The sequence below is a fragment of the Tiliqua scincoides genome, chromosome 9 (assembly GCF_035046505.1).
Source record: "Tiliqua scincoides isolate rTilSci1 chromosome 9, rTilSci1.hap2, whole genome shotgun sequence".
NCBI classification, from domain to species: domain Eukaryota; kingdom Metazoa; phylum Chordata; class Lepidosauria; order Squamata; family Scincidae; genus Tiliqua; species Tiliqua scincoides.
The window spans coordinates 25,284,098-25,296,644 of NC_089829.1; the positions used below are offsets into that span (position 1 = coordinate 25,284,098).

Genomic DNA, 12,547 nt, shown 5'->3' on the forward strand with positions numbered 1-12,547 from the left:
CTTTACCTTAGGTAGGAGGCAGAAGGTAGCTTTTACTAGAGAGTTGAAGGTGGTTTGAAAGAGAGGTGGTTGTGCTCTCATGGTAAACTTTTTTTTTGTATTGCCTTAAAACTTGCAAAGTTTGTTTGATGAGAGGCAGCAGTGGGACAAAGGAACAGTAGTTAACCAATGGAAAGTAGTGCTTCTTTTGACCTTCATGAAAACTTGTCCCCTCTGTCTGTACAGATGTAACTTGGTCAGATATGGAGGAGAAGTGCTAGTAAGGTGGAGTGAGTGTAAGGGGTGAGGATGATCTGGCAGTGAACCCTGCAGAACAAGTAAAGTTCTCGTTTACCAGGAATGGCTTTTACAAAGGGGTGGATATTAGCAGGGATGCTAAGGTGGAGGAAAAAGGGGCTGGACATGGAAGTGAGTTCTTCAGCAAAGACTGTGGTTATGGAAGAGAAAGTGCTAAGGCCCGATCCTGTCCTGCACGGGTAATACCCCTGCTTGTAATACCCCTGTATTGAGAGAAAGTTGCTCTGCATATGCTTTGTTTCTTCATTTTTATTTATTGAGTATCGTGCCGTCAGTGCGCATGGTGCTTTACACAGACTGGGGAGACAAGATGCTATTGATCTAGATCGGGGTACCCAAACCCCGGCCCTGGGGCCACTTGCGGCCCTCAAGGACTCCCAGTCCGGCCCTCAGGGAGCCCCCGGTCTCCAATGAGCCTCTGGCCCTCCGGAAACTTGCTGGAGCCTGTGCTGGCCTGATGCAACTGCTCTCAGTCAACTGTTTGACCTCTTGTGTGAGCTGTGGGATGAGGGCTCCCTCCACTGCTTGCTGTTTCATGTCTGTGATGCAGCAACAGTAGCAAAGGAAAGGCTGGCCTTGCTTTGTGCAAGGTCTTTTATAGGCCTTGAGCTATTGCAAGACCTTCATGCAGTCATATAAGTTCCATCTCTAATATATTCATTTATTTAAATTTATTCAAATTTGAAATTAAATTAATTCTTTTCTTCCCCCGGCCCTTTACACAGTGTCAGAGAGATGATGTGGCCCTCCTGCCAGAAAGTTTGGACACCCCTGATCTAGATATTGCCATAAGGAGGAAGAGAAGAGGATGGAGGGCAGGGGTGAAAGGTGGAGCTTGTGCAATTATTTCAGTTACTCATCCCCAGCTCAGTTATGGGGGAAGAGTACTAAGGCACTTTGTCAAAGGATTTGGGGAAAAAGAGGACTTTGAGAAGGGATTTGAAGGAAGTGAGTAAGGGAGCATCCCACAGGTGTTCGACAGGGTGGTTCCAAGCAGAAGGGGCACTCTTCTCCCCCCTTGTCTTATGAAAGCCAACTAGGGTTAATGTCATATTGCTAGATATGGTGTAATCAAATGGTGAATAGTCTTAATTTGCGGTCTTGTAACTAGTTTGTGTTTATTTTGGAACATGTGAAGTGTTTTTTTTAAAAGGAAGGCACTTTTGAGCATGCACACAGTGAAAGGATCCTGAAGTCTTTCCACCTCAATGCCATTTCTTAGAAATGAAGTGTTGAAGAGATGATTAAAGTGGGGGGGGCCAGTACCAGTAGGTTGTGCAATCCAGGAACAGAGATATGATCATAGTGACAAGCTTCTAAATGTTTGTTATTTTAGGCTTAATTTTAGGTCCTGAATGGTGTGGTGTGCCATTAAGCAAATGAGTTCTTCTGAATTTGTTCTGAATTGTTCTTCTGAATTTGTGTGCATGCGAAGAAGTGCTGAGCTCGTTGGGAAGTTGTATGTTTTTGCCGTGGCTCTTGGGATTCACATGCATTTCAGCTCTAATGAGGGCTCAGAAGGAGGGCTCCCTCCTCTCCTCCTTCCCTCTTGTCCCTGGCACTTATCTTCCACCCTCTTCATGCACACCAGAGCCCGCCCGCCCTCCCCCCTGCAACTGAGCACCCATCCCACCTTCCCCATGTCACTCTCCTCCTTCCCAGTGGCAAATACAAAGAGGAAATGCTCTGTTTGACTGGGCCCGGAGTTTAAAGAAAAAACCAAGGGAGGAGGGAGGAATCCAGTGCGCCTGCTATTGAGAAATGAAAAAGCTTCTCCAATTAGACGCTTTGCTGCTGCAGACTTGAGGCAAGCCACTTGAACTGTCACTGTGGAGCCTTAATTAGCAGCTGCGGGTGAGGGGTCAGCCACAACTCAGCAGTCTTGACAAGGCTGCTATCAAGTGCGAGGCAGAGGAGGCAGCCAGGCAGGGGAGGGGAGGGGAGGCGAGGCGGGCAAACAAGCTGAAGGGGGGAGCAAAAGCTCCCTCTACTCAGGACATACCCTGGAACACGGGGTGGGGAGGGAGGGAAGGGAGATGCAGCCTGCGGCATGCGCTAAAAGGGGAATCGAAGAGTTATTCTCTCTCTCTGAGCTGGCTCCCTGCCTGCACCAAGGATCCCGCGAGCAGCTGTTGCAGGCAGCCTGAGCTAGCCTCTCTCTGCCATTCCCAGGCGACTTTCTCACCTCCCCTCGTGTCCTGGAAGTGTGTCTTGCTGAGGGCTTTGAGCGTGCCAAGATAGCCAAGGGACCCCTCTCTTTCACAGTGACCCCATTCCTGAGGGTGAAGGCAGGGTCACCGGTGGGGTAGCCATGCCTCGGACTGCTGCTTAGGTCTGGCCTCTTCCCTGTGGTCTCCAGGGCATCATGCTGGAGATGAAGACCTGGTCCTCCTTGCTTCAGAGTCTGAGTGAGTGCAAGTTGAACTGCCTTTGCTGAACAGCTGAGCTTGGCTCCTGTTCCTGGTTCAGGGTCTGCCTGGCAAGGGATGGTGGGGAGAGGCTCACCTTGGGGCACAGTTGTGCATGGAGTCTCTTCCCCTTGCTCATGCCTGCACTCTTTTTTTTTGTTGCCTGCCTGGAAATCAGGAGGTGGGGGTCACCATATCCCTGTCCTGGTTTGTTTGTTTGTTTGTTGTTGTTTTTTTAGCTCATTCATCTAGCAAGAGGTGTTTTGGGGAAAGACAACTATTGCATAAGAGCTTTAGGCTTTGAGGTTCAACTGTTACTTTCTGGTTTTTTTCCCCTGTGTTTCCATGAGCATTTCATAACCAAAAGTGGTAAAGTCTAGCAAAGGTGTATCTGTTTAATTATCTTGCTCTTTTTTACCCACCCGCCCCCTGTCCCCATCTTACTCCAGGACATCAGGGCCTGGCACACCCATAGAGAGTACCCATTTGAATGGGATTGCATCCCACTAAATTTATTTTGGAATGCACTGCAAACTCACCTTTTTTTCTTGGCGCCCTGCCAGTCCCATACTCTTATAGGTAGACTGGATGGATACTCAGGGAAGTGCTTGCTTTGCCCTGCAGTGTGCAACTTGGTTCACTTCCACAAGTGGTCTCAAGTGTGTAGTCTCTGGGTATGCACCTGCTTTGTGCTTATGGCATGAATTGTGTGAAATGAGCTTTTGCAGCAGAGGCTGGTGACCTCTGGAAAGGGGCAATCTGAGTAGTTTCTTGCTGCCCTTCAATTCTTGTGCCTGGTTATCTTAGCTAAGAAAGTGGTGAGGGGGGGGGTGCATTCGTTGTCACTGCAAGCTAATTAATGTTACCTGCCCAGTACTTTTCTAAAAGGAAAAAGGCTCTCACATTGACTGTGACTTCCCAAGTTGCCAGGGCTTCACCTTTGATCTCTCCCATCTAACTTCTGTCCTTTTTAGAGGAAAGCTTTTAATGCAAAGTTATTTGATAGGTAATCTCAGCCAGTATGTTGGCAGTCTTGTCTCTTGTTAGCCACCATCTGTGCAAGGGGTGCTGGTGGTGGTGGAGTGGGCAGTTTTGATGGTTTGCCGAGCAGTGGGGCAGAGGATGAGTTTTTGAGGGCAACAGGAGAACACATGATAGTGAAAGTTGTGAAATGTTAGTAAAAGCACGGATGGATCAGCAAGAACCTGTTTGGTTTCTTAACATCCTGGGAGCCAGCTCCAAGTTGCAGAGAACTTTTCTGCCAGCCTTAGATTTCTGAGGAGGGGAAGCTCAGAGTCAAGCGCAACTTATAGTGTTGGGTGGTGCTGGCTGATAAGAGCACAAGATGCTATAAGCTTAAGACCTAGGAGAGGCATATGCATGTTGTTGTTGAAGACTTGGTGTGCTTTTGTGTGGGTGTGTAATTCTTCCCACACCTCTTCCTTCACCATCACCCCTCCTTGCCACTTTAATGTTGTGTGACATTGTTAAGCATGGAGGCTGGGAAGGCGATCCTTTTGCAGAGGTCATGGAAATGTACTGAACAGGCCTCTTGGAGAGAAAGCTTATAGCAAATCCAAAATCCAGCAGATGTCAAGATTAAATGGTTCAGAATTTTTGTTCAGGTCTGAAGCCATGGTGAGGCATTCCCTTCTTTCTCATATTTACAGAAATATTGTTCTGTTAGAAGCACCTTGAAATCGGAACATATTAAAACAGCCTTCCTTTAGCCTCTCCCCTGCCATTTAGCAAGTCTTATTATTTTATTTATTTATTTTTCACAAAAAAGGAGGGGAGAAGCCATGTACACCGCCCTGAGTTCTTTGGAGAAAATCTCAGGGCGGTGTACATGGCTTCTCCCCTCCTTTTTTCCTCACAACAGCCCTGTGAGGTAGGTAAGGCTGAGAGAAAGTGACTGGTCCAAGGTCACCCAGGAAGCTTCATGGCTGTGGGGGGATTGTCTGAGGGAAGTTTTGGTCCTCAACTTGCTTTGCACAGAAATGAAATTAAGGGGCAGGATGCCATATTGGGAGGCAGCAGCAGCCTGAAGTTCATTTGCTGGTCTGGGGCCCTTTGGCCTCTTGGTTCACCCAAAGGCAGGTCACAAAGTGTGCTACACACTTTAGTTTGCGGTCACTCAATTGTCAAGCATAGGTATAGAAAGCTGCCAGTGATCCAGTTGATAGGATAAAGGCCAAGGGAGAGATGCTGGCTCATTGAGTGAGGATTGTTTGGAGTTGGAAGGGATTTGAGCCTCCTTTGTCCCAGTTCACTCTAACCTGTTCTAACTTCTGGGACTCTTCTTTTCCATGGCTCTGCTCCTTCAGGAAATTCTGAGAGAGCATTCAGGAGCTCTCTGCCTTGGAGTCCATGCCTTGGTCTAAGAAGAAGAAGTGGTGGTGGGAAGGGGGTTGAACGTGAACATGGTGTTTATCTGTCTGAGAACCAAAGCCTGAGTCCTGGTACCCCTGATTAAGGAGCTGGGAGTGGTGGGAGTGTTAGATCAGATGCAGCTCCCTGGTAAACCTGAACTTTGGTACCTCTCCCAAGGAGAAGATGATGCTGGTCCGTTTATGGACGGTTGTGGAAGTGGGTTTGTAGCAGGCCAGGTGTCCTCTCAAGAGGCATTTGTGGAGAGGAGGAGCTACGTGCCTTCCTAGCTTTCTGTTACAGAAGTGGTTCCAAATCCCAGAAGCACTTGTCTCTGGCCCTCTAAGGGTGGGATGGGGGGGGGGTGACAGCGACTTGTACCACTGCTGGGGCACAAGGGCTTTTTTATTTTCCTAAGCCAGTGCCAGCCTCCAGGAGGGATGCAGGGAGCCCCTGGGATGCCTCTGCATGGCTCCCCAAACCACAGAATGACTAAAAATAGTTATTGGAACCTGCTTCTGCCTTTGCAATTGAAACTATCCCTTGCCCCCTCACGTAGTTCCCAGCTTTGGAGGAAAAGTTTGTGTTACAGGTTGAAGGTGATGGTGGTGGTGGCAGCTTTGGGGCAACCTGTGTGAAGCACCACTAGGGCTGATGGAGGAAGGAGCTCTCTGCCTCAAACTGCTACTGTGAAAGATGAGAACGGGGAACTGTGGTAGAGAATTAGAGGGAGAGACCTTCCCTGAGCAAAGCTGCTGTTGGTGCTTGGCACTTGAAATGGGAGTGGGTGTTGCTTGTTCAAGCTGCTGTAGGCTAATAGGCAGAGGGCGCGGCAGGCAGAGGGCAGGCTGTGCCCTCTCATATGGAGAAGGCCAAAAGGTTCTGGCTAAGCTCTTCTGGCATCAGAGTTCCCTCCCCTGGGAAGGATTAGCAGGCAGAGGTTATGCAGACAGACAGCTGGGCAAGCTGTTCGGATCAGGGGGAGCTGGAAGCGGCTGGGGCTGTAATTGGAGCTTGTGCGGGGGGCTGTGCGGGCAGCAGCACCCAGGCTAGAAGAGGGCAAGACTGCCCCTTTGAACAGAAATGCCCTCAAGAGAGGGTGTGGGGTGGCCTTGTGACCCAACTCCCCCTTCAGCGCTTGTGTGTCTCATTCTAGCGTGACTTGAAAAGGGGACCTTAATTTGTATGTTCTTCTCCATTACAGGGTGATGTCAAGGTTTAATTTGGAGTCCAACCTCACCACCAAGGGACTGCCTTTGGTGGCAGGCCCCCTTCTGAAACCAGCATGATACCAGCCTTTGATAGAGGGGTTGTGTGATTTGTCTGCTTTGGGAGCAAGAAAGACTGGCCTGGTCTCCACAGCTTTCATCTGACTTTCTAATCAGTTTGTCCCACTGATTCTCGGCTTGCCTAACAGAAAATCCAGGACCTGACATGTTCTGTTTTTCTGCACTTCTAGATTAGTATGTTCATTGCCCTCTTGAAAATAGCAAGTAAACACATGCTTTGGTGCATCACCACATTAAAAACCTTTTTTGCTAACTCCGAGATCATGTCAGCAGCCTCTGGTACTTGGGGCAAAACTTCATTAGAAGATTTAGCGCACAATCCTATCCATGTCTACTCAAAAGTAAGTCCTATTGTGTTCAATAGGACTTACTCCCAGGAAAGTGTTGATAGGATTACAGCCTGAATGTCTTGGGATCAGAACTTGTAGGGGAGGCTCTATGGATTTTTCGTTCAGCCACCGTGCCTATGGGTCCTCCATTTTCTAATATCCCTGCCCTTATTCTTCCATTCGCCTAAAGCACACAGCACCTCTTTTGTATGAGCTTTTTGGCAGTTCACTTCTCTTGCACAATTTGCACTTTGCAGTCATTCTATTTCTGACAGTTTGCCAGTGAACAGTTAGACCATGAGTATTTTGTAACATCACAGAAGGTCAGCCAATGGCTGGCCTGTGTGTATGGGGACAACCACTTGGGTAATAGGGCAAGCATCAGCCAGTTATATATGAAACTGCAGTTGTTTGTTTCAGCTTGGGATTTGTCTGCCAGGGCCCTAGGGAGTTTCTCCTCGGTGCCTCACTGCCAGAGCCTGGGGAAGAAAAGGAATCCTGACTTCTAGTGCAAAATTTTGATCACTCTTTGCATCATTCCCTGTTGTCAACTTTTAGAGCAGTTATTTTCAGCCTTTCTCATCTCATGGCACGCTGACAAGGCACAAAAATTGTCAAGGTGCACTATCAGGTTTTTGGCAATTGACAAGGCACACCATGCTGCCAGTGGAGGGCTCACATCCCCCATTGGCCCTACTAATAAACAACCTTCTCCCAAATTCCTGTGGCACACCTGTGGACCATTTGTGGCACACCAGTGTGCCATGGCACAGTGGTTGAAAATGACTGTTTTAGAGAATGAGAAACGGAAGGTATGAAAGAACAGAGAAGGTTTCCCAACTCATGTCTCTTCACCTTTGCAAAGCTGGATTTCTTCTATTGTGCCGTTTTGCACCCCTTCCCTGTCCATGAAGGGGGCCTGTTCCTTGTTGATTGATCCCTCTGTTGGAGATGGATGCCATGTGTTGTCAAATGGGGTACTGTCTTACTAAGAAAGAGTTGCAGGAGATCTCCTATAGGTGATCTTGGTGATTCTTCAAGGACCATATTGTGTGTGTGTGTGTGTGTCTGTCCGTCCGTCCGTCCGTCCAGTGGAATTGCTACCAGTTTACTCCAACTTCTGTCTCTATGGGCGCAATCCTAACCCCTTATGTCAGTGCTTTCCAGCACTGGCATAGCGGTGCCAGTGGGACGTGTGCTGCACCCTGCATTTGGGTGTCACTCAAAGAGGCCTTCTCAAAGTAAGGGAATGTTTGTTCCCTTACCTCAGAGCTGCATTGCCCTTATGTCAGTGCTGGAAAGCACTGACTTGAGGGGTTAGGTTTGCCCTATGTTTGATAACCACCGTATGGGATTTTGCCTTCTACTTCAAACAGTCAGTGGCTCGGCTTGGTTGAGTGAGTTGTTTATGGAGTTATTGTTTCAAATCTTTTGCAGTTCACCTTTGCTCTCCCTGCAGCCAGGATTGTGTCGACTGGTGGTTCCTCATGTTTTTTCACTTGCGTACCCCTTGGCATCCCATTTCCTTTAACTATACTCTTCAGATTAGCAAAATGTTTGTGATTAATATAGTTGCTGTTATGTATATGTTTTCAATTACCAGTTCACATCAGATAATACATGAATTGATGACCAAAAGCTAACAGTTGTGGGGCTAACTGCCTTCCTTCCTGCCTTGCGAGCCCCTGCAAAGCATCCTAATACAGACCTGCCTTTTTCCACCAGTGTTCAGTACTGTACCCCTAAAGGTCCTGGCAAGTACCCCTGGGGGTAGTTGCACCCCAGGTTGGGAACCATTGGGGTAGTCAGATTGGGGCTGGAGGAGGTGGCTGGTGTTTCTTTTGGAGCATGGGCTGGACCACCTTTGCAGATTGCATTTCTCACCTTGGATGAGCAGGACAGTTACAAGAGCTCTTCTGTACCTACCTATGGATTAGGTCCTCCCTCCTGCACTCCTTGCCTTATTTTGCAGCGTATGATTTCTGTTAAATCAATATTGAATTGGCACATGTTATTACAGGACATGGCATCCAGCCGCCTACTCTCCTCATGCTGTGACTTATATTTCTTTCCCCCCCACTATGTTCTCGTTCCTCCGAACAACATGTGTGCAGAAAAAGGGGGGGGGGAGAGAGGAGAAATCAACCATTCTCCCACAAGAGGTTGTCTGAGTTTTATGACCTTTCTTGAAGGCTCTGCTCTGGATTCCCTCGCTGTTTGGTGGGAGGGCCCTTTTCTGCTGGTTTCTGTCTCTGGGCCGCACACTGTCCAGGCATTCTCCCTGGTGCTGGCACTGATGCCTTTCTGGCATTAGGAGAAGACCTTTATACAGGTCATCTTATGGTGTATGTCTGTGTTCCATTTTGGAGTTTGTGTATTTTAATAACTTGAGACTGTGCTGCTTCCATTTTAAAATCATGTTTGATGTTAAGAACATAAGAACAGCCTCACCGGATGGCCATAGGCCCATCTAGTTCAGCTTCCTGTATCTCACAGCGGCCCACCAAATGCCCCAGGGAGCACACCAGATAACAAGAGACTTGCATCCTGGTGCCCTCCATTTCATCTGACATAGCCCATTTCTAAAATCAGGAGGTTGCACATACACGTCATGGTTTGTAACCCGTGATGGATTTTTCTTCCAGAAACTTGTCCAATCCCCTTTTAAAGGCATCCAGGCCAGATGCTGTCACCACATCATGTGGCAAGGAGTTCCACAGACCTACCACACGCTGAGTAAAGAAATACTTTCTTGTGTCTGTCCTAACTCTCCCAACACTCAATTTTAGTGGATGTCCCCTGGTTCTGGTGTTATGTGAGAGTGTAAAGAGCATCTGTTTATCCACTTTATCCTTCCCATGCATAATTCTGTATGTCTCAATCATGTCCCCCCTGAGGCGCCTCTTTTCTAGGCTGAAGAGGACCAAATGCCATAGCCTTTCTTCATAAGGAAGGTGCCCCAGCCCAGCAATCATCTAAGTCGCTCTCTTTTGCACATTTTCCATTTCCACTATATCCTTTTTGAGATGCAGCGACCAGAACTGGACACAATACTCCAGGTGTGGCCTTATCATCGATTTGTACAATGGCATTATAATATTAACCGTTTTGTTCTCAACACCTTCTCTAATTATCCCAAGCATAGAATTGGCCTTCTTCACTGCCGCCGCACATTGGGTCGACACTTTCATCGACCTGTCCACCACCACCCCAAGATCTCTCTCCTGATCTGTCACAGACAGCTCAGAACCCATCAGCCTATATGTGAACTTTGATTTTTTGCCCCAATGTGCATGACTTTACACTTACTTACATTGAAGCGCATCTGCCATTTTGCTGCCCATTTTGCCAGTTTGGAGAGATCCTTCTGGAGCTCCTCACAATCACTTCTGGTCTTCACCACTCGGAAAACTTTCGTGTTGTCTGCAAACTTAGCCACCTCACTGCTCAACCCTGTCTCCAGGTTATTTATGAAGAGGTTGAAGAGCACCGGTCCCAGGACAGATCCTTGGGGCACACTGCTTTTCACCTCTCTGCATTGTGAAAATTGCCTATTGACACTCACTCTCTGTTTCCTGGTCTTCAACCAGGTCTCAATCCAGGAGAGGACCTGTCCTCTAATTCCCTGACTGTGGAGTTTTTTCAGTAGCCTTTGGTGAGGGACCGTGTCGAACGCCTTCTGAAAGTCCAGATATATAATGTCCACGGGTTCTCCCGCATTCACTTGCCTGTTGACCTTTTCAAATAATTCTAAAAGGTTTGTGAGGCAAGACTTACCCTTACAGAAGCCATGCGGATTCTCCCTTAGCAAGGCCTATTCATCTATGTGTTTTGAGATTCTATCTTTGATGACGCATTCCACCATTTTACCCAGTTTAGATGATAGGCCTATAGTTTCCCGGGTTCCCCCTCCTTCCCATTTTAAAAATTGGTGTGACATTTGCTATCCTCCAATCCTCTGGCACCGTGGCCGTTTTGAGGGACAAATTGCATATTTTAGTCAAGAGATCAGCAACTTCATTCTTCAATTCCTTAATAACTCTTGGGTGGATGCCATCAGGGCCGGTGACTTATTGATCTTTAATTTATCAATGAGGTCTGAAACATCTTCTCTTTTAACCTCTATCTGACATAATACCTTGGCCAGGAGGGGCTGTTCGGGCAGCGGAACCTGCCCGAGGTCTTCTGCCGTGAAGACAGATGCAAAGAACTCATTTAATTTCTCTGCCATTTCTAAGTCTCCTTTTATCTCCCCTTTCTCTCCCTCACCATCCAGAGGGCCAACTTCTTCTCTGGTGGGTTTCCTGCTTCTAACATATTTGAAGAAGCTTTTATTATTCCCCTTAATGTTGCTGGCCATGTGTTCCTCATAGTTATGTTATGTCATGTTTTTAAACTACAAAGTTGCTCCTGCAGAAGGGATCAGAGGGAACAGGCATATCTGGTTGGCTATAAATGATACCTGTGCTCTTCTTGTGCCCTAAGCAAGGCACCTCCCTATTTTCTATTTTATTTTATGAGATGTTTGAAATGTATAGATGTATCTAAGTAGCTTAGAGAACTGTAAAGTTGCTGTGGAAGTGCTGTGACTAGGGAGCAGGGTAACAAGTATCTGGGAGGAGCCCCAGTCCTGAAAAATGGAGAGTCTGGGCGCCAACAGTTGGAGTTCGCCTGGCCCCTTGTAGGTAACCTAAATGTTGCTATGGCTGTTAAGGGTCAGAGGCCATCTCCCACATGGGCTTTGTCCACACTGGTGGCTGTGGATGTGTTTGACATGTTTATGGGTCCCCAAGTGACCTGCAGAGCCTCGGTTTGGGAAAAGCAAGGGGCAGAGGCCACAGCATGGATGCTGTGTATGACCTGGAATGTGGTCACCTGGCTTGACTGGAGGGCATCTAGCAGATGTCGGACTTGGAATGTTGTGACATGTATCTAGTATGTGCTGTATCACTGAACTGCAAATGCTGCCTCCTCCCGGGTCACCCCCTCTGCCTTCTTTCCCAGCCCTGTTTGTTCTGACTGGCAATTATAATTATTATGGATGATGATGACTCCTCATGGCCTTGGAGGATGGTCTTCCAATCTGTTAACCAGAGATACTGTTAACCTTCTTCCAAACCTGCATGTGTGACTAGCTGTTGCTGAGTTGGCTGACCAGGAAGGAGTGAGGAGTAAGTCTGTGCAGATCAGGTTTAAGTTGCTGCAGGGTTGTCTTGGGGCCCAGTTTTGGGAGGGATCAATATTGTCATGCAGGATGGAAAGAGACCACTGACACCAAGCTAAGTTTTAAGGCTTTTTATTAGGAGGAATGGAACCTGAATCAAAACAAATCAAAATGACCTCATTCCAAATTCCCTGAGGACCTGAGGCAGGCAGGCTCTTGGCAGCAGGACTTGAGGCAAAGGCTGGATGGTCGTTCCCTAGTTCTCAGAGGCTCTCCCAGGGGCTCCTTCCTGCAGCTCTCCTCAGCTCCTTTCTGTAGCTTGGTCTCTCCCAGCTTGCTCCTCGCAGCACCTCTTCCCTGGAGGTCTCTCTTCCTCTGTAGAGCTTACTCTCCAAGGCTCCCCACAGCAGCTCTTCCCTGGTGGTCTCTGAGCTCTCTGTGCTGGTGCAGCCCCTTTTATAGCCTCAGTGGCTCTGCACACAGCAGCCTCTACCTTACCTCCAGTGGTACTGCAGCCTTCTCTCCTGCAGCAGTTTTCCATTTGGTCCTCCAACTCTCAAGGGCTTGTTACAAGGTACTCGGCAAGTGAGCCTATTGTCTCAGATGAAATTTCTATTGGCTCAGACAAACTCAGACTGACTGTCTATTGGCTCATGAAAGGCACAGGCTACGATCCTCTCAGGCCAACTT

General features: G+C 47.9%; 1 protein-coding gene across 5 annotated transcripts in view; it reads left to right on the top strand.

Moving 5' to 3' along the window:
- The window catches only part of GSE1 (Gse1 coiled-coil protein), a 367,574-nt gene that overhangs the window by 191,553 nt on the left and 163,474 nt on the right, over positions 1-12,547 (top strand). Inside the window, exon 1 of one of the 5 annotated variants that reach the window (XM_066636744.1) lies at positions 2,371-2,705. The exons of the other annotated variants lie outside the window; for them this stretch is intronic. Within the exon in view, the coding sequence (XP_066492841.1) occupies positions 2,663-2,705 (43 nt within the window). The 5' untranslated portion in view covers positions 2,371-2,662. Of the gene's footprint in view, positions 1-2,370; positions 2,706-12,547 lie in introns of those variants that run through there. 5 annotated transcript variants of the gene reach the window in all.